Source organism: Platalea leucorodia (genome assembly GCF_965183815.1).
Source record: "Platalea leucorodia genome assembly, chromosome: 8".
NCBI lineage: Eukaryota > Metazoa > Chordata > Aves > Pelecaniformes > Threskiornithidae > Platalea > Platalea leucorodia.
In genome coordinates, this window is record NC_138830.1 from 35,067,843 (window position 1) to 35,092,061 (window position 24,219).

Consider the following 24,219-nt stretch of genomic DNA (forward strand, 5'->3'; position numbering starts at 1 on the left):
GAGGAGAAGCGCTGGGCAGGGATGCCCTCTTCTCCCGGCAGGGCCGGTGGGCCGTGGGCGCTGTCGCTTTCATTTCACTTCTCTTGCTCAGGCGGTAAATCTCGCCTGACGGGGCAGGAAGAGGCACCGAGCGCTGAGAGGGGGAGGAGGTGCCGAGGCAGCGGCACTGCCGGTTGGTAACCTCAGCGCTTCCTCCCAGCAGGGTGCCTTTCCCGCGGCGCCAAAGGATGCTGCCCTGACACCCGCATCCCCGGGCGGGTGACCCTGTGGTCCTAACCATGGCCGTGTCCCCTGGAGGGATCCCTGCTGAGCTGCAAGGTAAGCATCGCCCAGTGCCGGGGCATCGATGCCACATGGAAAGCACTGGTATGGGGCCTGCTCGGCTCCCATTTGCTGTGCCGGGGTTGGCAGAGCCACTTTCGGGTTCTTCATCGGCAGCAGGTGTGGTTCAGGGGGGTCTGAGCAGGGTCTGGGGCACGAGGGCTGCTCTTGCCCCCAAAGCTCGCGTGCTTGAGGATGCTGCTTGGGCCAAAAGCATCCCCAGGGAAGAGGCTGGATCCTCAAGGACATGGTTCTCTATGGCTCCTGCTGCCTGGTTTGTGGGTGCAGCCTGGTGCTGCTCACTCCCATGGGCTTGGGGTCCCATGGCCAGCTAGGGGTCCCTGGCAGCTCCTCAGCCATGCAGGGGATGTGTGAAGTACCACTGATCCCAGCCTTCACTCATTTGATTGAAGAAGCAAAAGGCTGCAGAGGTCTCGGGGTCCTTCAGCCTCACCGGCCCCACTGAGGCTTGCAGCAGGGTGGGAAGGAGCTGGGTTGCTGTGTCCCCACAGCCCCAGGTGGGGCTCTACCAGGATGGGTCCCTGGGGACATGTGGCTCAAGCCACCGGACCTGCGGGGCTCTCGATAGCTTCAGCAAGGGCCAGAGAGAGCGGCATCATTGCAAAAACCTGGTTTGCTTTGCATGGCGATGGGCAGTTGTGGTTCTTGTCTCACTCCTCCGAGTGAGAGTCATGAATCAGGAGAGACGGGGAGGCAATGCTCAAGGCAGGAGGCAGCAGGCAGGAGCAATGCTTGCACTGGTCCACAGCAACTGTGGAAGCAACCAGTTTGCAAATGTGGGGAGGTTGGGACACACGACCACCCATGCACGTCACAACCAGGAGAGCTGCTGAAAAAATGCAAAAGCAGAATATATCCCTGGCTGCACTGTGGGGAAGCAGGACTTGTGTGCTGAGTTGCTCCCCAGTGGTAAATTTGGGAAGGAAGGAAGGAAGAGAAACCAGGACCCTCTTTGTTGCTCTGCCAGCTCCCAGTGAGCGAGGCAGCACGTGCAGCGTAAACCGGTGATTCTAAAGCCCTGTGCTTGGTTGAGGCTGCAGCCTGGGCTGCAGAAGCCGATGAGGAGGTAGATTTATCACCCAAGCAGTAAACAAGACCCAGAGCTGGTGAAGAAGCGCGTGGCTTCGCTGAGAGAGCAACCAGGGTCTGACTGTTGGGTGTGGATAGAGAGGAGTTGATTCAGGCGGGGACATGGGGGACAGTGTCCGCAACGGCAGCAGGGCACGTGAGAGAGGACCAGGGGTGGCTTCAGCCACCTCACTTCATGGGGACACCGTTTTTTTCAGAGGGCATCACCGCCTTCCTGGGGACAAAGAAGGTCCTCCTGGTGATGAGCATCCAGCTGCAGGTGAAATCCAAGTACGACGACTATATCTTGGTACGTGCAGAGTCCGGCCTGGTTCCTGCTTTCCCCATTTCCCCAGGCAGCCGTTTCGTGGCTGCAGCAGGGGACAGGGGTGGCTCACATGTCACCCCAGTCCCCTGTCACGCCAATGTTCCCCTGCCTAGGTGCTGACCCCCTGGCGAGCCTACATGCTGCCGGTGATGCTGCCAGTGAGGGTAAGTGCCAGGGACCCTGTGCTGCAGTAGAGCCCCATGGCTGCTTGTGGCACTGGGGTGGGTGTCCTGTGGGACAGCCGTGGGTCGCCCAGGCCATCAGGTCTGGAGAAGCCCCCAGGAGCAGGATGAGAAAGAGGATGGGGTCAAGGGGAGGGGGGCTGGTGAAGGCTGGGGGGCATGGCTGGGCACGGCCCGCAGCGTGGGGAAGGGTAGGAGCTGGGGGGGCACCCTTGGGTCTCTCTTCTCCATCAGCGCTGGGGCTAATCCTACTCCTCTCACCCACAGGTTCACAGCAGCTTCAGCTTCCTGGAGGTGAGGGAGATGACGGTGCGAGAGCCCAGCTTGGTGAGTGGCACCAACACCCATGGCAGACCCAGCCTGGGCACCCACCCCACCTTGTGCCCACCTCCCCCCATGGCAAACCCTGGCCCAGAGCCCACCGTGGGGTCTGGGGGAGTTCTGGCCCCCCATTGCACGCTGAGGGTCACAGATGATGATCTGTGAGAGCTCCGCAGGGTTATTTATCTCTTCAACACTGCTAACGAAATCCTCTTATGGCCTTGCCCAGGATATCGCCCTCGGTGCTGGAGGTGTAGGGAGGCACCCAGGGATGCTGGGGGCAAGCATGGGCGCCTGCGCCTCTTCCCCTCTGGCAGCTGCAGGCAGAGCCTGGCCATGGCACCTCCTGCTCGGCAGGGACAAGGTGACAAACAGCTGCTGGCTTACCAAGGAGAAGCCAAATTTAGCAGGAGGGCGTTTTAAACCCCATTAATCCTCTTAGAGAGAGGCGTGTGCATAGGGCAGGTGCAGCGGGTGGGAACTGTGGAGGAGAGGAACGGGATGCCTGGGCTTGGATGTGTTGGCTGAAAGGGCTGTGGTTCTCATTAACCTCTTGTCTGTCTTTTGCTTGTTAAAGCATCATCAGCGATGACAGCCTCAGTCTCTAAACAGGGTTTCTGCTGCTCAGCAGGCTGTGTGGCTGAGCTCTGGGAGAGAAATAAAGAGGAACTGGGCAGAAAGCAAGGGGTGCTGGGGCTTGATACCCCAGGGTGGAGGGGACTGAGACATCTGACTGGGATATGGAAAGCCCAGGGGTTATTAATCTGCAGGCAGAGTGCAGGCAGGGCCAGGCCCCGCTGCCTCCCACAGCCCTGGGCACCAGCGGAAGCGCCATCCTTGCGCGGTGCCAGCAGATAATTGTCATCTCGCTCCCACGCCGCAATCAGCGCGTAATTAAATCAGGGAGCGTGTTGCCATGGGATTTTTTTTCTGGTAGGAATTGAAAGCTAAAAAAGCCTCAAAACCCGATTAGATAAATTCAGGGAGGAAACCTCCATCTCCCAGCTGCGGCTGCTGCAGACAGTCAAGGCGACTCTCACCCCCCCTGCTTTGGGCTGCTTTTGTGTTAGCTTGAATTTTGTGGAGGTTGATGCCTTATTCTGGCACATTATGATCTCTTGAATGTATTTTATCCTAAATTCCTGCAGCTTGCAGCCTTCCCTGTGCTCATAGTGCTCTGGTTGGGTTTTGAAGCAGTGGCTGGGTATTTGCAGTGAGAAGCTGGTGGCTGTCACCGTTGTGTCTGGGGGCTTGGGGACGCTGTGTGCTGCCAGCTCGCTCAGGCATCTCCCATCCTTTGGACTCCGCAGGTTGTCATAGAAACGGATGCAGCATCTTATGCCTTCCGGTTCATGTCCTTTGATGATTTGGAGCAAATTGTCATCCATGTCACCATGTCACTTAAGAAGGTCTTTCCAGACTCATCACCTGGGTAAGGGTCTTCTGCTCCTCAGGTGTAGTTGTGTAGGTACCAGAGCAAACTCTTGGCTCAGAAAAACCCTAAATATGGGATGGGTTCACAATTAGCACCTTTTAACAGGAGAAAACCACCCTGATGGAGGCCAGACCCTGCTCCCTGATTGCATTGGGAAGAATATTTCTGGCCACCTTCACATGCAGGGGCTGTAGCTAAGCATAAAGTGGCGGGGATGCTCTTCTCCCAGTCCACCACCACACCACCCCTCTGGTCCTTCCCCAGGACACTGCTCAAGAACTCCCCCCCCAACCTGTACGAGAGGATCCGGCAGATCACGGACTCGCTGGAGGAAATGCTGCAGAGCAGCCCCGGGCCCTGTGGTAAGCCCTTTTTTCTCCCTATACATCTCCCCCACGTTGGACCAGGAGGGTTGGAGCACCCTGGGGACCATCACAGCCCAGTGTCTATCAACAGTAGCTCTGCTGGCAGGACACCTGTGGTGGCTTAGGTCAGAAGGAACCCTGCTAGTGGGATCTGCTCTCCACCGGCCCACCCCATCCCACGCGGCAGGAGCAGGTTTGAGGGGACATAGCTCCCCCAGAAAGGAGCAAGACAGCTGTGGGGCAAGGATGCTCAGTGTCCACCTATGAGGACATGCAGCCGTGGATGCTTCCACCCACCTCGTATGGCATCGCCGCAGAGCCAGGGGCTTTTCCTGTAGCCTGGTTTGGAGTAGGATACCTCCATTATCATCATAGCAATGCACCTTGCCTGGTATCTACATGGATCAAGCAAAGCCAGCTGCAGCCCCTGAAGTTGTGTGATTACTTTTGGGCTGGCAGCAGACCACACAGGACACTCTGGCCCCTTTGAGGAGGGAAAGGAGAGCCTCCACCATCCTTCTCCTGCTTTCTGCCCTCCCCAAAGGTCTTCTCCATGTTCCTGTGGGAAGGTCTGCCACCAAGACTGCCTTCTCTTTGTAGGGGGGTTTTCAGAGACCTACGCTGCTTTATGTGATTACAATGGCTTTGCCTTCCGCGAGGAGATCCAGTGGGTAAGCTGGTCTGTCCCATGGAGAAAAGACAATGACAGTGTACCACTTGGTAGGCAGGGAAGCAGAATGATCACAGGGCTGCTGGGGCTGGGAGCAACCCAGAACATCCCAGGAACATCACAGAGCTGGGAACTGCAGTTTTGCCTGGCTTGAGTGCCCCCTGCTTCTTGGTGGGGTGGAATCAAAGTGCAGGTAGGGATGAGATGCCTTGGACCAGGTTGTTTCCCAGACTGTCAAGTAAGGAGAGGCCCTGGAAATCTGGGACCTTGCTGGGTGTCCCTAGTAGAGGAGAACCCTGCTGGGACCCAGCCACAGCAGGACCAGCTGTCCCCCTCTTCCTGCAGGACACCGACTCCAGCCCACCTCTCCCCACACCCTCGTTCCCACCAGCCTGGGGATGCATTGCCTTCTTCTGGCCAGTCCCTGCAGAAGGGGTCCAAGACCCACCAAGCCATTCCACCAATTTGGGACATGTGCCCAGCCAGCTGCAGTGCCAGGGGAGGTTTTCAGCTTGGGGTTTAGGCAAGGGGCTCCCCAGGGGAGGGTCCTCGAGGGCTCAGCTACCTCCAGCAGCGTTGGGCACCTGAGCCCTCCCCAGGACCAGGTGCTGAGCCTGATCCGTGTGTCCGTCCATCTGGACAGGACGTGGACAACATCTATCATAGTCAGGACTGCCGGGAGTTCAACCTGCTGGACTTCAGCCACCTGGAGAGCCGGTGAGTCCCCTGGCCGTGCCGCGTGTGGTGCCTCGTGCCATGCCAGCACTTGTCCCCATCCTCCCTGTCCACAGCAGCGGCGGCCCAAAACACTCCTCCGCTTGTGTTAGAAGCTTTTATCGCTTTACACGCTCCAAGGACGCCACATCTGCAGGCTGCCGCGCCCCCGCACCAAACACAATGAGCCCCGTCCCATGGGGCAATAGACCCAAGAGGCCGTGCAGCCTCCCCTGTTCATTTTTAACACTTAAATAAGCCTGCGAGCTGCTTACAGAGGTGAAAACCAAATGTCACGGTGCCTTCTGGCAGCTCGTGGCTGTCAGGTGTTTCCCTATGCAAAGCAGCCATGCTGCCCCCCCTCGCATATAGAAATAGATATAACAAATAGCTGTTACGGGGTTATAACCTCGTAGTGGGGCCATGAGCTCTGGTTGTGCTCAGTCTTCCCCGTGAGGCTCAGCCATGTCTCCATCCCAAGAAAGATGGAGCGAGGGTTCAGCTGAAACTTGTTTCCACTCAAGCAAAACCTGTGTTGTTCTTTACACGAGAGCTCAGGATTAACAAAAATAAGTGTGTTTGACAGAAGCATGCAAATATTTTGATTAATTTTATTTTCCCTGAGGGAATAACCTGGGGAAGCTGACTTGTGCCTGTGGGTTGCTTTAAACTCATGGACCCCAGTCCTGCTCCATTGAATGGTGCATTGGGACACCCCAGGGTTGGGTGTCTTGGGGCACCCGTTTGGGAGCAGGCTTGGCTCAGCCTGGCCCCCGACTCCCTCATTCTTGTCACCCTGCAGAGACGTAGCATTGAGCATCGCTGCCTTGTCCTTCAACCTGTGGTTCACCAAGCTCTCCTGCAAGGACTTCAGGCTGGTGAGTGCTGGCGCCGCAGTGGTGGGTACGCCAGAGATGGCCAGGTTTCCAGAAAGGCTTTCTTTTCCCCTGCCAGAACCAGGAGATTTCGGAGCAGCTGCTCTACATGCTCAGCAAATCGGTGACGCTGGAGGAGCTGGTGCTGGAAAACAGCGGGTTGAAAGCGTAAGCAAAGGCGTTGCAGGGTCTTGGTGTGGTGATGAGCAGCGTCTTGGCAGCCTGGTGGTTCTCCCTTCATGTGCATGGAGCAGGGGGTCCATGGACCAGTGTGCCAGGGAAGTGTTGGTGCCCCATCCCCTCCGCAGCATAAAGCTCACTGTTAGTAGCCTGGAGGCCAGCGGGCATCACCCACCCTTGCAGAGGCTCTGCTTTCAGATGGAGCTGGCTCTGCCACGTGGGCAGGTGCTGGTGGCACGTCCCCATAAGGCTACAGGGTTGGCAGCTGTGTCTCCTGGAGGTGGCCATAGCTTGTTCAGATGGGTGGCCCTTTTCCCCACAGTGACTTTGTGCAGAGGATGGCCCAGGCGCTCAGCAACCATCCTGACTCTGTCCTGCACACCATCAACCTTGCTGGCAACCAGCTGGAAGATAGAGGTACACAACTTCTGGGCTGGGATGAGTTTCCACCCATGAAAACTGATGTTCAACTCTGGGTCCCACCGGCAGCTGCCCCCTGCCCGAGGGCTGTAGCTCAGGGTGGGACGGGCACCCACCTGCACTGGCATGGCCACTCAGGGCTCTCTGCTCTTTCATCAGGGATCGTTGCCTTCAGCCGGCACGTGGAGAAGAGTCCCAAGGGTCTGCAGAGCCTCAGCTTGGCCAGGACAATGCTCACTGCCAAAGGTACAGCCCAGCATCCCACTCCCTGCCTGGGCGCCATTGGGAGGCTGGGCATAGCAGTGCTTGGGGACAAGCTGGCACCAAAGTGGTGGCTGGAGGGGCTGCAGGGACACTCTGGAAAGGGCATCTTCAAGGTTATGATGTCCTGCTGGCCCAGCTCTATGAAAGAGCCCCTTCCTCTGCTCCACGGCTCTTCCTGGTGCAGGGGACCCACAGACATCCATCTTTCTCCCTCTCCTCAAGCAGGGATGAGCACGTTATGCAAGGCCCTCACAGATAACAAAGCCATCGGACCCTCCCTCCGGCACCTGGACCTCTCCGGAAACCCTGGCACCCTGGCTGGGGATGACATCAGCGTGAGTGCCCAGGGCTGCGATGGGGTGACACCATCTGGGCTCTGTCCCCAGCATGGTTTGGATGGCTTTGGTCTCCTGGGGTCTGTGCCTGGCCTTGCAGCAACCCAGGGACAGGGAAGTCACAGCTGTGACGCCTCCCTGCCTACCTAGGGGCAGCTGGAGGATGCACTGGGCACATTCCCATGCATCTCCTTGCGGGACGGTGGGAGATGCCACCTGGAGCAAGGAGGCATCCCAGGAGCGAGCGGCACAGGGCTGGGTCCCTCTCTGCAGGATTCATGCCTGTGCTCAGCAGGAGGGAGGAGGCAGGCTGGAGCTGGGATTTCTGGGCTGCAGGGTGCTGGGTGAGGGGGTCAGGGTCCTGGGCAAAGCTGCTAAGCCCTCTCTGCCCACAGAACCTGCAGAGCCTTCTCTGCCAGTGTCACTCACTCTCCCACCTCAGCCTGGCTGGCACGGATTGCCCTTTGGATGCTGTGAGTACCTGTGCAGGGGGTCCCAGCAGCGAGACCCTGACCTCAGCCCCCCTCCCAAAAGTATGCTGTGCTGCTATGGGGTGCTGCCACTCCATCCCAGCTGGCACTGGGCTGCAGACACAGGGCATGTGTAAGGCAGCAAGCAGCCAACCCAGCGATGCCCTGCTCTGCGCCCACTGCCACGGGCGAGTTGGGGGACTCAGGGTTCAGCAGGAGGAAGAAGGGACCCCCAGCATGGGGCAGACCCCCTTAGCACCTCTCACAGCTCATCCCATACCATCACCCATTCATCCCCGGGCTGTGCGAGGGGCCACAACACTGACTGGGTCCTCCTCAACACGGCTCGCATCCCCACCCTGGCAGCTCTTTGGAGCACTGGTCCATGGATGCCACACCAGCCTCGTCCATCTGGATCTCTCCAAAAATGTGTACTCCCACAAGTAAGCCCCTAGGAGAGCGGAGAGGAGGGGAGTGCGGTACCCAGGTGGGTAGACGGTGCTGGGTGGCAGATGATGCCATGTTGTTCCTGTCTTTATCAGGAGGGTGAAAACCATCTCCCCTGACATCAAGGAGTTTTTCAGCCAGGCCTGTGCCCTCAGGCATGTCTCCCTGGCAGGTACCAAGCTGCCAGCAGATGCTGTGAGGTGAGGTGGGGCTGTGAGTCCACTGAGGGGAATGGATTTGGGGTGAGCATGGTCGGGGGGGGACCTCGCTCAGGGCTGGTGGGGAGGATGGATGTGGCTGTGGGAGGCAGAGCTCTGGGAGGGATGTCTTCTCCAGCACCCCACTTCCACTGTGAGGGGCTGTTGAGGGGCGTCCCATGGTGGGTGCTGGTGCCCCCATTGATCACACCAATGGGTGGCTTTGGTGACTTTTCCAGGACGTTGCTGCAAGGGCTGGCAGACAACAGTCACATCAGTGACCTGCGCCTGGATCTTAGCAACTGTGAGGTGAGGGGCCAGCACCCATGGGTGCCAGGGTCCAGCCAGGGGGTCCCATTGTGGCAGTCAAGGGGGCTTGCTCCCTGTGCAGGAAGGTCTGTGCCCTGTCCGCTGTGGGGCTGGGGTGACCTTCCCGACGGCAGGATCTCATTTGCAGGGCTCGGCGCCTCCCCTTGTACTGATGTCTTGCTGTTTCTTCCAAGCTGAGATCAGCGGGGGCCCAAGTCATCCAGGATCTCATCCCTGACGCCAGCTCCATCAGTGACCTGGATTTGTCTGACAACGGTAGGTTTCTTTTTCCCCACCTGGGAGAAGATCTTCTCCATCTGTGTGTCCAGCCACTGCGGGCTGTTTCGCAGAGGCCAGCTCAGCCCCAGCACCTTGTGAGGAGTCCCCAGGGAGATGGGTAGGGTCTGCAGCGCTTGCCTGCCTCTTGATCGCACTGGCTAATGCAACATGAAACTGCACTTCTCACCTGTAAAAGTCCTTCAGCAGCAGAAGCTGCAGCACTGTCGGCTGTGTCTCATGAGGATGAAGGCACCCAATGACCACCAGTGGATTCCTGCCTGAGAAATTACCACCTCATCAGGCTTTTATGGCTTTTTACCCCCAAAACCAACCACCCCTCTGCCTTCCCCAAGGCAGGCAGCCCTTACATGTGCTCTTCTCCTTCTGCTGATGTCCTTCCCAGCATGCCAGGCCTCTTCCATCACCTTCCAACATTGCATCCTGTGGTGGACAGCAGTGGTGGCCCTTGCCTATCCCCTTGTTCAGAGAGAGCATCTCCAGCACGGGGCAGGGGGTGACTTCTACATCCCCTCCAGCCTCAGGACTTGCCAAAAATTTTTGTTTCACATCTTTCTTGGTACAAGCCTCTTCAGCTCACTGAATCTGAGGTGGTCTTGCATTGCTAGCTCAGGGTTTGAAGCATTGAAATGGTCTCCCTTAGCTGAAACTCTTCCCACCTCTCTGCAGGAGTTTGCAGCCTCTGCTGCTAACCTTGTCCTGCCATGGCCTCCAAAGCCATGGGCAAGTAATCCTAAGCATCACCTCTGCCAGCTCTTAATTTCACCTAAAAGGCCTCAAACCTTAAAGCAACTTTGCTAAGATATCACAGCAGACCATGTAGCTCCTCAACAGCCAGATGGCTCTGGAAAAGCTGATGTGATTTAAAAACCTCTTCAGGCCACCAGTGCTCCAAAAGCTTGTTCTCTTACCCCAAATCTCTAGCCAACCTTTGCCAAAATATGTTTCTATTTTTGGCTTTCCCAGTAGAGCAGCTCCATGCAGGAGGGACAGTACAATAGGTGGGTCTTGGTACCTCTTGCCCTTGGCTGGCAGAGTGGCCAGGCGAGCAGATCTCTGCTCACGTCCCTGTCCTGTGGGAAGGATGTCACCTTTGCTTGCCGAGATTCCCTGGGGATGCTGCAGCCGTGAGGGTGGCAGTGCAGGCAGCTGCCTGCAAGCTGTAAGAACTCCTCCCATGTTGCCCAGGGTGGTGAGCAGGTGATGGAGGGCACACCCCTGCAGGATGGCAGAAAGCGAGCACCGTCTCTGGCTCCATAAGCACTTGCTATGGCTCAGCACAGCCTTGGCACCCCAAATAGCAGGAGTCCCCAGAGCGGGTGCTCCTTCCCTGGGGTCATTCCTCAGGGACCCCAGCTCTGCACAGGTCTTCGGTCTCCTTGGGGGAGCCATGAAGAGGAGGAAGATGCTCAGGAGTTGCCCTGGGCACCTCTCCACCATCCCACAGTGGCAGCTTGGTGGCTCTGCAGGTCTCCTGTGAGGGACCACCTTGGTGCCATCTCTGTGGACTGCTTGGAGCATCCCAGTGGGTGTCTCCCATCTCTTGCAGGCTTCGACCCTGACATGGTGACACTGGTGCTCTCCATTGGCAGAAGCAAGTCCATTAGGCATGTCTCTCTGGGGAAAAACTTCAACATCAAATCCAAGTAAGTGCAAAGCCGCAGCACCCGGACCAGGAGCCATCCTGGCACCATGCACCCACCTCGACTCTCTCTCCCTATCCAAAGCCCATGGGCTGGTCGGAAATGCCAGGGATTGCCTGCCCGTCCTGCCTGCTCCAACCCAATGGGGAGCCTGGGGCCGTGGGGGGACCACCACCCGCTCCTGGCGCAGTCCCTGTGGGACCGTAGGCACTGCAGGGACAGGTCACAGCTTCAGGCAAGAGCAGGAGGGAGGACGGAGCTCTGTCAGCTGCCCCTGTGGCCATGGGGGATGAGTGTATAACCCCCGCGCTGCCTCTCCCACAGGGAGGGGCTGTTGGATGTCCTGCATCGCATTGTCCAGCTCACCCAGGAGGACGACTGCGTAAGTCTGGCTTGCCCTTAACCTCCCCAGCTGTCCCAACCGTGCTCTCGGTCACCCTCCACCACCACCGTGCAGCCTTCATGCCAGGGTGCTGTCCAGATCCCTCCCAGCACAGGCTGGGAGCAAACCTCCCTCCCTCCCACTGCCATTCAAATCCTTCTGCTCTTATTTTCCTCCATCTGAAGCAGATGCTCATACAGAGAAGCGAGAACTGTTCCCATTCATCTGGGAAAGCGGGAGCCTGTGTCTGGCTAAAGGCACAGAGGAGATGCTTGGTGTAACCTGGCTGCAGCCCAGCTTTCCAAAAAAACCCTCTTTCCTCCTCGCTGCCTGCCAGTCATCTGAGCTAAATCCAGAGTGTTGCCTAAGCGCCCATTGCCTTCCTATTTCTTGGGGTTCAGCACGACTTGGGCTCTCCAAAACCAGCACCAGGTGCCCGCAGCAGCTGCTGGATGGGGGTGGATGCTGTGTCTGCGAGGGTGACACACATCCTGACGTGTCCTGGCCACCTCTCCCCCTCCTTGTCTCCTTTCTAGCCTCTCCAGTCCCTGTCTGTGGCTGAATCACGCCTCAAGCTGGGAACCAACGTCCTGCTGAGTGCCCTGGGCAGTAACACCAGCCTCATCGCTCTGGACATCAGCGGCAATGCCATGGGGGACACGGGGGCTAAGATGCTAGCCAAGGCCCTGCAGATCAACACAAAACTCAGGTAGCAGCAGGTCCACGTCGCCCTGTGGGTGCCCTTCCCACCTTGTGCCAGGTGGCTCTGATACGGTGGTCCTGGTTGTGATGCTGATGCCATCAGAGGAGGCTTATCTTGGCTCCTGGTGACCACGGATACGGCCCTGGACCATTCCTGGTGCACGGTCAGATGCTGTGACCGTATCTTGCTCGCATGGCAGTCATCTGGCAGTGCTGGCAGGGGACATGTGAAGGGCAAGAGATTAGCTCAATCCCTGCCCTGGCACTTGCCAGCTCTTTGCCAGGCTCCTGTACAGCCTGGGATGCTGCAGCCGACCCCTTGCAGTCACTGGCCTCACCCCATGCTCTGGCATCAGTTCCTAAAATGCCATTTTTTGACCACATTGTGCCTGCAAAGGCAAGGCAGGGGTGTCTGCAGGGGATGGGGAAGGGTCTTCCAGCCAGGGTTGCTCCTCTGAGGGACATCTGCCCCTGCCAGCAGATGGTGCCTGACCGTGTCCGCCTTGCCCTTCACTCCCTCCAGGCACCCACATACTTTACAGCTCCTTGCAAAGTTTAGGTTTTGAATATTGAGATTCAGATTTTTAACCCCATTTCTAGGCTTTATGCTGCTTGGGGTCAGCCTTGGGCTCACTTCTCCTGGCATCCAGTGGGTGGGCACCCACTTCGGGGCTGCCTGGGTGCAGGCAGGGCTCAATCATGTCCTTCTCTTTGCAGGACCGTGGTTTGGGACAGGAATAATACAACCGCCCATGGACTCCTGGAGGTGGCTCAAGCTTTGGAGAGGTAAGGAAGGATCTGCTTGGTCCTCCTGGCTTGCTACTGCCATGCAAAAGAGCCCCTGGCACCAGGATGTTACCATCCCCAGGGCCTCTTGTCCTCTTGAAGCAGCAAGTGCATCACGCAGTTGCATACAGGTCCTGAGGGAGTTGGTCCGCAGCTTGGGCCTTGCAGCCAGCAAAGCAACCTGCCACCAATTCGGTGATGGCACCTTTGTTACTGGCCTCAGAGTCTCCCCTGGGATCTGCATCCCAACCCAGCACAGCCCCGTGTCACCCAAGGCAGCAAGCATGGGGGGATCTGCTGTTGATGGAGGTGTGATGGTCCTCTCCTCCCTGCCCATGCAAGATGGGTAGAAGTTGTCCACCTGCAGAGCACACTCGGGGTCTGGTGTTTGGCTGTGCAGATTCTCTGGAGGTCTAAAGAAAGAAGGGTGGATGGAGAGCCTGGGTGGGTGGTCACTGCCACCCCACTGGGGTTTACTGATGGCCGGAGTTTTGCCGTCCCCATCTCCAGGGCTGGACCTTGGGGCAATGTCCGGGCTGCTGTCAGGTGGGCTCTGGACTGATGTTATGTCTGTGGGGAAATGCACAGCAGGGATGAGCCCCATGAGGCTGACGAGGGGTCCGGCAGCACCCACTCACCCCCACGCTGTCTCGCAGGAATTACACCCTCAAGTCGATGCCCTTGCCGATGAGCGACGTGGTTCAGGCATACCGCAGCAACCCCGAGAAAACGGAGGAGGCGGTGCACAAGGTGGGGGGACGCGGGCTGGGGGGCGCAGGGCTGGGTGCCACCGACACCCACTGCTCATGGCCTCTTGCCTGCTGCAGCTCCAGTCCTGCCTGACAAGGAATCAGCTGCGGCGCACGCTGCCTGCACAGACCTTCCGGCTGCAGCAGGGCATCCTCACCACTTCTTCCGAACAGGTTTGCTGGCCAAATTGCTGCATGGGGCTGCCCTTCCCTGCCCCAAACAACCCTGGATAGCTTGTGTGAGCTCTTGCAAGCAGCACAAACCCCTTTTCACCTTTCCTTAGTGGAGGGCAGAGCAGTTCGGAGGGATGAGAGTGGGGCCAGGCAGAAAGGATATCTCCAAGGAACCCTCCTGGTTGCATCCATGCATTTCATGCATATGCAACGCTGGGATATCTCACCACTACGCTACCCCGCGCAGCATGTTCCCAGCTCCCTGTGCACGCTTGCCGCCATGTGGCATCTCCAGTTATTAGGCAGGGATGCTCTGGGGGCTGTAACCTGCTGCGCCCCCACTTGTCCCATCGGGCAGCGCCAGCACATCCTTCTCTGGGAAAGTCACAGCAAGGAGGGGAACTGGCAGTGCTGCTCCGGCGTCAGTGCGTGATGCAGCCTCTCCACACTCCAGATGGTGAATGAGATCTGCCTGAGCGTGCAGAAGCATGTCGACATCCTCAGCGCCTGCCCGGGCAGGGAGGTGGAGGCAGACATCCTCTGTGCGGAGGAGGCCATCAGGAACGCCAACCTCTCCATCAGTGTGAGTCCGCCATGTGGGGAACCCCCTCAGCTCGCCCAACTTCAATTCAGGATCAAAGTAGGTTATTGATTAGTTAATGACGTAATTAACCGGCAGTTGGGGAACACCAGAATCATCAATGCAACAGATGCATATCACTGAACTGCAAAACGTTAAAGAACAGCTGTGAATTTCTGAATCCTCTTCTAGAACAAGTCCAAAAATGTTCTTAATCCCCCCACGTGCATGCACACAGGTGTGTGCAGACCCGCTGGGAGCTATGGGTTACAAGTGCATGCCCTCTTCAGCAAGGGCACCCCCTGCTCGTGCACCCCTCCTTGGGGGAGGTGGGTGCTCCGGCTTTGGGCACACCCTGCAACCCACGAATGCCCACACTCGTGAGAAACACTCCCCACATCCCTGGAGTGTTCCTCCTTGGGGCACCCTCATCCCACCCTGGCTGGATGCAGCCCAGCAGTGAGGATGCTCCATCAGCCCGTGAGGAAGGCCACCACGTTGCCTGGGCAGCTCCTCTCACCGTCACCCCTGGTTTGATCCTCCTGGTCCCACTTCTCTCTCCCCATCTCACATTTTCCTCCTCCTCCTCTAGTTCTCTTCAAAACACCTCCTTTTCCTTTTTCCCTACTCTCTTGGCACTTCCCTGGGTACTTAATCCGGCAGAAATAGGATTTAAGAGGACAGTGCTGATGGTGAAAGGGATGGGAAAGGATCTTCCCTGATGTGGGCAGCAGCATGGCTGGGTGCAGGGAGGGAAGGAGGACCAGTGAGTGGTGGGGAGCAGTTGAGGGTCTGGCTGGGGGAACACAGGGATCACAAGGGGTCAGGATGCCCAACCCGGACCCAGCAAAGCCAGAAGGTCACTGGGTCTCCCCAGCTGATGCAGGCGATGTTCTTCCATGGGGCAGCCACAGATGCAGGCTGTGCATGGAAGGATGGAAAGAAAGGATGAGGTACCATGGGATGATCCACAGTCTCTCTTCCCATGGCAGATCCTGCCCCTCTTGTACGAAGCAGGAAATACCCCATACCAGAATGGCAAGCTGCAGCACAAGCTGGAGTGTCTCACGGAGGAAGCATCGCAGACCTGCAGCCGGGAGATCCAGGTGGGCACCCACATGGGATGATTGTCAGTCTTGGACCAAGAATGAGGGACATGGTGTCTCCTGGAAGCCACGTGAATCCTGATGGAAAAGACCCTGAAAACTCCCCTTTCCTCCCCAAACTTCAGGCAATCATGCAGGCAGTGCTGGACACAGCTCACAGCCTCTGCCCAGCCGTGGTGCAGAAGAGCCGGATCAGGGACCAGCTGGTTAATGCCATGTCAGAGCGGATCTACCTCCAGGACCACCTCAACCTCAGTGCCGTCCTGGACCAGATGATCACCGATGTCTTCAGCAAGCTGAAGTGGGTGACGTGCCATTCTTCCTTCTTGCTCAGCAGCTGGCTCTCACCCACGGGGCCAGATGGGGATTTTTGGGGGCTCCCTACCAACTGTTCCCCTCCCCACATGGTGGTGGTGTGCTGGGTCCTGCTGCTGTGTTTTCCCAGCTGTGGCTCTGCTTCCTGCTCAGTTCCAGTTCAGATGTGTCCCTAGGGAGCTGGGAAGTCCCATGGGGTGATATCCCTGCAGGCACATCCCCATGGCTGACAGAGGGGAGCCCCAAGCATCGATGGGGGGGATGCACTCAACATCCTCCATCCCAGCCACTGCATGCTCCTGTTCCTGCTCCAGCAGCATGCACCTAGCGAGCTGGAGCCCAGGGCATGCCCTGGGTGCCCTTCTGGGTGCTATGGTTGAGCATCCATCTCCCCAGCAAGGCCCTCCCTGCAGGGGCTGGCCCCATAGCTTGCAGGGTTTGTGAGTGCTGGCCCTGACACCCCTCTCTCTGCTCCCAGTGAAATCAAGCTGTCTGTCACAGCCGCCGTGGCCGACTGCATTGTGGATGCCGTGCTGGGAGACCTGACTGTTGCCCAGTGCAAGCTGGTGAGTGCTGGGGGATGCCAGCCCATGCAGGATGGGGATGCAGGGTTGGGATGGGGATCTCGGTATCCCAGCATTGCCCAGACACCAGCCAATGCTATGACCACAGATTTGCTGTCTGGGACAGCCTGGGACAATTCCCACCCAGGCTGGTTTTTCTCCCAGGTAATCCTCTCCCAGTGCGGTCACAGCAGCATTAACGTCCTGAGCGAATTCCGGGAGCTGTCGTGTGGCGGGGGGTGCCGGGGTGAAGCCAGGCACCAGCCGCTCGTGCACTGGGGCAGGCGTGGGGCAGCTGCCCCGGGGCTGGCAGCTGGCTAATCAGGCCTAAATCCGCTCACAAATCCCACGTAGGGAGCGGAACAGCACGGAGCACACAGGGCGGCCGGGCGCGCTTCAGCCCCTGGGATACTTTAAGTGTTTCCTAATGGTTTTAGGCAGAGAGCCTCCCCAAGCAGGGGCTCGACCTCCCAGCGCTGCTGCCGGAGCCGGCTGAGGATGATGCCACCGCACTGGCGAGGGGCAGGAATCCTCTGGACCTTGCTGCGGAGGAGGTAGGGTCTGACCCCGCTGCCACCGTGTGATGCCTGCGCTATAACTGCCTTTTATCCGCCTTACCGGATGATGCTGGGCTTAACACCGCAACCTCTCTGGGTACATGCACCCCCGGCACTCCCCCAGGGCAGCACTAAGGCAATTAGTGTTGGGAAATGGGACTGTTAGCCTGCCCAGCCATGCTGCCTGCCCTGCCAGCACTGGGAGCGTGTCCTTGTGGTTGCCTGGCTGGTCCTGGCTGCACAGCCCCTCCGGCTGTCTGTTGTTTCGGGACCTGGGGTCCAGCGCAGCATGAGGTCCCAGTTGGGAAAGCATCCCATCTGGCATCATGGGTGGTTTCAGTGCTGGACCAAGATGAGGGGGTGCAGCCCTGACGGTGATGGAGGGACTGCACCCATCACTGGGCGAAGCCTGGCTGGCTTCAGCTGTCGCTGGATGCCACTCACCATGGCCAGCTTCTCAACACCAAAGCCACCACTGTCCCTCTCTCCCTGCAGTACAAGATGGCCCTGCGGAGGAAAAACAAGCATTTCAGAAGCATTCGGCCCACGCCAACAGTGAAAAGTAAGGCCACTGCGCGGTTTTCCCTTAGCCACAGCTCGGTGTGTGCTGTGCCACCGTCACCAGGGCATGGCAGGGGTGGGGGGCTCGCAGCAGCCATCTGAGGGGCAGCGCCATCTGTGATGATGCTACAGGCTTGCAGGCAGAGGCTGGCAGGGATCTGGCGCCTCCCAAGCCGTGGCATGGGTCTGCAGGCGAAGCTCACCTTGAGCTTGCTCTTCTGCTGTTTTTGGGGGGCAGGCTGGCTCAGCCCCATGGGTAGCAGGGTAAATGCCCTGAGCTCCCTCCCCATGTAGCCAGGCAGGGGTGGAAGGTTTGTCCATGACTCCAGATGCCACGGCATCTCCCTCCACCATCACAGGGACCACCCCAGTCATGGGCATCACCAACCCACCCAGTACCCCAGGGACCTGGCACAGGGGAGGAGACATTGCCCACAGGCCCTCCTGCTGCTGGTGCTGAGCTGCCCCAGGCTTCTCCGCCGCTGGTGTTGCCCCACAGAGCCCTGTGTGCCTGGGGCAGGGGGCAGGATCCTGGGGGCAATGAGCAGCTGATGGGTGATTTCTGCTTTTCGGGGCTTTGGCTGTGATGCATATTTGGCTTTGGCTGAAGCAGAGCTCACACCAGACCCCAGCGCCTGGCACCCAGGTGTCCCCAGGGGACCCCTGATGTCCCCAAGCCCAGCAGCATCCCGACTCCTGATGTCCCTGAGCCTAGCAGCATCCCGACACCCATCCAGTGGGTAACGAGGCAGGCTGAGGAGCTGCCTGCAGAGCAAAACGGGGTGTGTTTGAGGGTGCTGCTCTCTGGGCCAGCACTGGCAGAGCTTGTGCCGTACAGCCACTGCCGGCTGTGGCGGTTGGCTCGGTCCCTGCCAGAGCATCCCCCCCACAACCCCTCCCCTGCCCACAAACCTCTGGGGACCGTGGCAGGCTCTGGCTACGCCGCAAAGCCACAGCCCTAGGGGCTGCCGCACAAGATCTCGGCAGGCACAGCCGCGCTCTCCTCCCCACGGCTGTGGCACAATGCAGCCAGAGCCCCGCCGACCCTCCACGCGTGGGCGAAGGTGGTGGTGGTGGTGGTGGTGACGATGGGGAGGCCTGGCGAGGCTGGGTGCCAACCAGGGCCCTCTCGCCTCTCGTAGGTGTCTCGGAGCTGGAGCCGGTGGCGGGTAGGGACGCCAGCGGGCTCCGAGCTCACCGGGCGCCGCCGTCACTCAGCCCCGCCGCGCCGCCGGCACGCCCTGCCTCCACAAAGGATGCTGAGCCTGCGAGCAGCTCGCTCCCCTCCATGCAGCCTGCCACCGCCACCACCGCCGGATCCCTTATGGACCTGCCGACCGCCGGCGAGAAGCTGGAGCATTGCACCAAAGCCAGGCCCCGGCCCAACCGCCGCCACAAGCAACCGCCCAGCAAACCGAATGTAAGGGGGGGATGCTTGGCAAGGGAGGGAGGGTGGATTTGTTGGTGTTTTTTTTTTTTTTTTTTCCCCCTTTTTTTATCAGTTGAGTGAATTATTGCAGTCGGTATTTGTTGCAAGGCAGGAAAATGAGATGCGCGGAGCCGCGGCTGGTTTATTATCCTGCATTTCAGCCCCTGACGGAGCCCCCTTGGAGGAAGGGGGCAGCCCAAAAGGATGGGCAGGGGGACTGGGGGGGGCGCAGGGAAATCATCCATCCGTTTTCCTGCTGCCTGCTGGGAGATGCCAAGCGGTGGGAGCCAGCAGAGAGTCAGCAGGGAATGAAAAAACCCGCAGAGTTTGGGTGCAGAGGGCCAGCGCGTTTGGCAATGGCTCCGGCTGCCTCTCTCCTCCTGCACCCAATTTGCTCCCCCCATCCAAAACCCATCGTCCCCGAAGCGCTGGTGACTGCTGCGGCTCCCAGTGATGCTGGTAGGGCTCTGCTGGCTGCAGGAGGGTGGGTTTCACCTCCCCCCCACTGAAAGGATGAGCACCTGGGGCTCCTGCCTTCGCAGCCCCCTTCCCAAAGGAAAAGTAACTTTTGGGTGCAGTCAGTAGAGTCTGGTTCCATCACCAACCCCAGGGATGGATCCTGCCGGTATCACCTCGTCCCCATGCCACCGTGATGGAGCTGGATCCTTCCACCTGCTGGAAAGCCCTGGCTCTCACAGCCATGGTGATGTGCACCCTTGGACCATGGTGGGACCAGCGCTGCCGTGGGGCTGGAGGAGAGGCAGGAGCTGTTTCCCACAGGCAGGGTGGATGCTGGAGTCTGGCAGGGGCCAGGCAGGGCCTGGGGGCCATCACCTTGGCACATCTCTCCGCAGCAGGATGGGCACGCTTGGCACCCAGGGTTGGCCAAGCCTTGCACAAGGACAGGCTTTGATGAATGTGATGTGACAGGGAAAGCAGATCTCGGATGGCTGGAATGGCTCCTGAGTGGCATCAATCCAGCCGTAATGAAAAGTCGTTATGGATTGAAATGCCACCGATGGGGAAGCACCTCCCTCTCATCGACAGGAAGCCACTGATGCGGTGCCATGTTCCGGGGCGAGGAAGGCTTGGCCATGGTGTGGACCACTTTGCCACGGGGATGGAAAGGGTGGCCTTCATGCAGGCTGTGGTGGCACTCCAAGGTTGGACTTGAGGATGAGCACCAGCCTGAAGGATGCAGATGTGGGTGTCCTTTCCTTGGAGCTCAGATGAAGGAAGCATCCCTGCCAAAGGCTTCTCCCACGGGACAGTGGGGTCGGAGACCTGGCCCAGCTCTAGGAGGGCTTTAGCAGGATTTGTCATCATGTGTCACCAAGGAGAGTCAGAGGCACCTAGCTGTGTGTAATGCACAGGTACCTGAGTGTATACGGATGCCATACCCCAGCCACTGTGCTCGGGAGCCACCAGCACCCCAGACATGGCACCCAGTGGAATGCAGGGGGCTGGCAACTGAGCTGCCCTGCCTGCACAGGCAGGGTGAGGAGCTGGCAGGAGCCTGGGGAGGGCTGGAGCTCCCGATGTCCCAGGGATGCAGCAGGATCAGAGCTGGGATGCAGCTGATTTGATAACACCATGGTCTGGCTTTTGTGCTGGATGCACAGTGAGACAGAGGGTGCCAGAACCCATCCCACACAGGTACCCACTTGTAGGTGCACAAGCATGGGTAGCACGTGTTTGTGTGTGTGTGTATCTTTGCCCTGTGCCAGGCTGACGGCCACACTTGCTTGCAGGTGCAGCCTGTGGCCTGCGAGAACAGCGAGGACAGGAGCATCACCCGCGTGGACGAGGGGCTGGAGGACTTCTTTGCCAAGAGGCTCATCCCTGAGGAGCTTCCGTAAGCCCAGGGGGTGCCCAGGGTCCCCTGCACCCACCCAGCCCCAGGATTTCACCTACCCTGCAAATACTGGTGGTCCCAGTACCAGAGGGATACTGGGGGAAAACATCACTTCTTATGGCAGGCACCGAGCTTGTGCATCTGCCCCAGGCATCGCCAAGGGCAAGGCTGGGGGGAGAGGGCTTGGATGAGGCTACGGGGAGCAGGATGTGGCCAGCACCCTGCTCCCATGAGCCTGGGGAGGGGCTGTGGGGCCTGTCCCATAGCAGGGAGGCAATGGGGCAGCACCCATAGGGTCCTATGCTGGTACCAGCTGCCCTTGCTGGGACAACATCATCTCAGGTGGGGTGTCTGGGGTCTGGATCGATCCCTTTGGGATGGGCAAGGGGGGGGAAAATGATCCTTAGTCCATTAGCAACCCAGAGCTCACCTTTCCCAATCCTTCATCTGTCCCCAGCCCCACGGCTCCGGAGACCTGCCTGGGATCAGCCCCTCTGGCTCCTTCCGGCTCCCGCACCCTCAAGAAGAAAATTGGGAATTTTTTTGCCTTCAAGAAACCCAAATCCAGCCGGGGCTCGAGGTGTGAGAAGGAGCCCGAGGGTGGCCCCGCTGCCCCTAGGAGCCGGCGCTCGATGCTCAGTGACATTTTACGGGCCCCCAGCAAGGCGGGCGAGGCGGGCAAGCCGCTGAGTAAATCAGAGGAAGGAGGGCTCGCTGACGAGCCCCGGGCAGAGCCCGAGCACTGCCAGACCCCTGACTCTGCCCGCAGGATCCGGCCCAAGTACTCAAGGGAGGGCAAATCCCAGTCGCTCATATTGCTATCTGGGGAGGACGAGGATGCGCTGGGGGTCAGGCATGATAAGGTAAGCACTGTCACCATCACTGAGCCACTGCCGCTGACCCTGCTGTTTGGCTCACCTGGTGGGTGATGCTCCCACCCAAGGGTGCTGGTGGTGGGGTCAGCCGGGCACTGCAGGGGGATGTGGGGACACCAGAGCGATGGCTGGGGACATCCCCGTTGGGTTGTAGCTATGCCTCCACCTCCCGGGGGCATGGCTATGTTTGGGGACCTGGGTGCCCTGCGAGCAGGCAGATGGGTGCTGCGCTGGGTGCCGTGCCCCTGGCAGGGCTGTGTCTGTCCCACAGAAGAGACACCTGGAGAAGAGCGAAGGGGAGCTGCCCGGCTCCTTTGAGCAGCGTGTGCAGGTCATGCTCCACCGCATCGGTGTCAGCAAGGGCCCGACTGCCGAGAGCAAGAAGCAGCAGGTGAGGACCAGCTCCGCTTTCGGGACGGATCCTGCACCCAAAGGGCAAGTGGAGGTGGTGGTCCATGGGATGGGGCTCCCCTGGCCAGGACCAGCGGCACCCAGCTCTGTGCCACCATTGCCTGTGGCCTCTGTCCTGTCACCCAACCCTCTCCGAGGGGACTGATATGTGGGCTCCTGTGTGCTGCATGGTGTCTGTCTGTCCCTCCTTCCCTGGAATGCACCTATCCCCTGCACCCATCCCAGAGCCCAGCAGCACCCTGCCCTCCGCCACCCATGATCACCGAGGGCACTGCCACCCTGACCCCCCTCACCATGTTTCTTTCCTCTTGCAGAGCAAAGACAACGAGATCAAGAAAGCCGGCTCAGACGGTGAGGGGCTGCATCCTCCCCACCCTGACCCCCACCTGGCTGGGCACCCAGGGGGTGGGCACGGGCAGACCCCCTCAGGCCCCCAGCTGTGGGTCCCACCGTGTCCCCACCATGCTGGTGGCATGGGGCAGACCCCAGTGCACTGATGCTGGCCGGTGGCTTGTGCTTGCAGGGGACATCGTGGACAGCTCTGTGGACTCTCCCCCGTCCCTGAAGGCACGCACGCATTCTGTGTCCACAGGTGGGTCACCAGTGGGTGTTGGGGGGTTGTCACACTGGACCCCAGGGCAGAGGGCTCTGTCCCTTCTGTTAGCACCAAGCAGCGCTGCATGGGGACCGGAGCTAACGGGGACTAGTGTGCAAGGGCACCTGGGCAGGGTCCCACCCTTGAGAGGGTGCCCTACACCCATGGGTGCCCAACTCTGGCAATGGCGAATGGAAACCCAGTACTAAGAGCCATCCCCTGGGGCTGTCACTGCCGGGCACCCACAGCTCTGCCCTGCCTTCCCCACAGACGCACCCTTCCGCAGCCCAGCCGCCGTGATGGAGCCCAGCACCGGCCTGGCTGAGCCCCGGCCAGCCTGGAAAGCCCTGGGGAGGCAGCTACCCGCTGAGCCGCAGGGCACCAGCTCTGACCAGCCCCGGAGATCCTTCGTCCTAGCTGAGCCCAGTGGGCTACCAGAGCCTGGGGGCCGGGAGGGCTGGAGCAGCAGCCTGCCGCGGCCGGGGAGGAGCACGCCAGCAGTGCTGCCGCGGAGGGTCAGCCACAGTGGGGAGGTGGGTGCCGGCAGCCCCCTGCCCACACCGCCTGACACTGAAGGTAGGCATGTGCGAGTTGCTGACGGGGTCCCCTGAGGCATGTTCCCAGAGCCCCTTGGGAATGGAGGGCAGCAGGGACCCAAGCACCCAGTGCTGGGTGCTGATAGGGGGCTGCCAGGAGGTCGGGGTGCTGCAGGCTCCCCGCTGATGGCACCTCCTCACTGCTTTCCCAGACAACCGGCTGACGCCGCGGTTGGCAGCACCATGGGGGACCGGCCGCCGAGCTGTGTCCATCCACGAGGAGCAGCTCAGGGAGCCCGAGTGCCCAGTGGAGCTGGGAAGTAAGTGGGGGCTGGAGTGGGACCCCGAACCTCCCTTGCACCCCAGACTGGAGGAGGCAGGCAGTGGCACAGTGGCATCCCACGTTCCTGGGGGTGCTGCCTGTCTCAGCTGGCAGGTGGCTGCCCATAGTGCCAGGGTGATAGATGATGGCATTACCACACTGGGAAGATCCTAGAGGGGACTTGGCATTGCGATCAGCTCCGGCAGCAGCCTGGCTGCCTGGGCTCACAGGCAGAAAGCAGGCAGGAGGCAAGTGGCTGCGCCCCACCGTAACGCAGGGCTGGGTTGTTTCCCCCAGCGGGCACCGTCCCCCTGCGGCTGCGGCGATCGCCTGTGTTCAAACGGAGGACTAAGCATGACTCCCTCCCGGAGCCAGCGAGTGAGCCCGGATCATCCTCGGATGCCGCAGGTGAGATGCGATGCTCTCCTCCCTTGCACTCCTGCTAAAGTGGGTGTTGGGGTATGGAGGGTTCCCCTGTGCTCACGCCAGCACCCGTGACCTCTCTAGGTGCCACACCGCAGGACTGGTCCCATGCTGGGCTGGAGGAGCCGCAGGCTGGAGCAGGCACTGAAGGCGAGCGGCCGCAAGCCCTGGCACAAACTGTTGCGAATGCACAAGACTCAGCAGCCGTAGACCAAAGACGCCCAGTGCCGGGCCGGGGGGAGCCAGCCCTGGGACAGTGAAGCCCCTGCATGCCGCTGCACTGTTCCCAATAAAACCCTGCAAGCAAGCACGCGGTGCCGGGGTGATTGGCAGCTGGGGTGTGGAAAGCAGAGACGGGGAGCAGGTCTGCTCCATACTGGGCTGGCGTGGATGCGGCCACAGGGCTGGCTAACGACGGCATCACCCACCTTTTGCT

General features: G+C 59.7%; 1 protein-coding gene across 1 annotated transcript; it reads left to right on the forward strand.

Moving 5' to 3' along the window:
* Positions 1-239: 239 nt before the first annotated feature.
* CARMIL2 (capping protein regulator and myosin 1 linker 2) lies at positions 240-24,043 on the forward strand (the record flags this gene model as incomplete). The annotated part of the gene is made up of 40 exons (XM_082319066.1): positions 240-318; positions 1,629-1,720; positions 1,852-1,902; positions 2,188-2,247; positions 3,552-3,673; positions 3,941-4,038; positions 4,642-4,712; positions 5,355-5,428; positions 6,228-6,303; positions 6,380-6,468; positions 6,803-6,897; positions 7,060-7,146; positions 7,390-7,499; positions 7,895-7,972; positions 8,336-8,412; positions 8,512-8,616; positions 8,853-8,922; positions 9,117-9,198; positions 10,769-10,865; positions 11,187-11,244; positions 11,781-11,953; positions 12,664-12,732; positions 13,389-13,482; positions 13,560-13,655; positions 14,110-14,238; positions 15,228-15,341; positions 15,467-15,642; positions 16,135-16,222; positions 16,657-16,773; positions 17,272-17,338; positions 18,480-18,757; positions 20,518-20,621; positions 21,079-21,484; positions 21,768-21,887; positions 22,222-22,258; positions 22,431-22,499; positions 22,773-23,078; positions 23,251-23,358; positions 23,658-23,768; positions 23,868-24,043. The coding sequence occupies exons 1-40, from the start codon at positions 279-281 to the stop codon at positions 24,041-24,043; spliced, it is 4,470 nt and encodes a 1,489-aa protein (XP_082175192.1). The 5' UTR covers positions 240-278.
* Between the last annotated feature and the right edge of the window lie 176 nt (positions 24,044-24,219).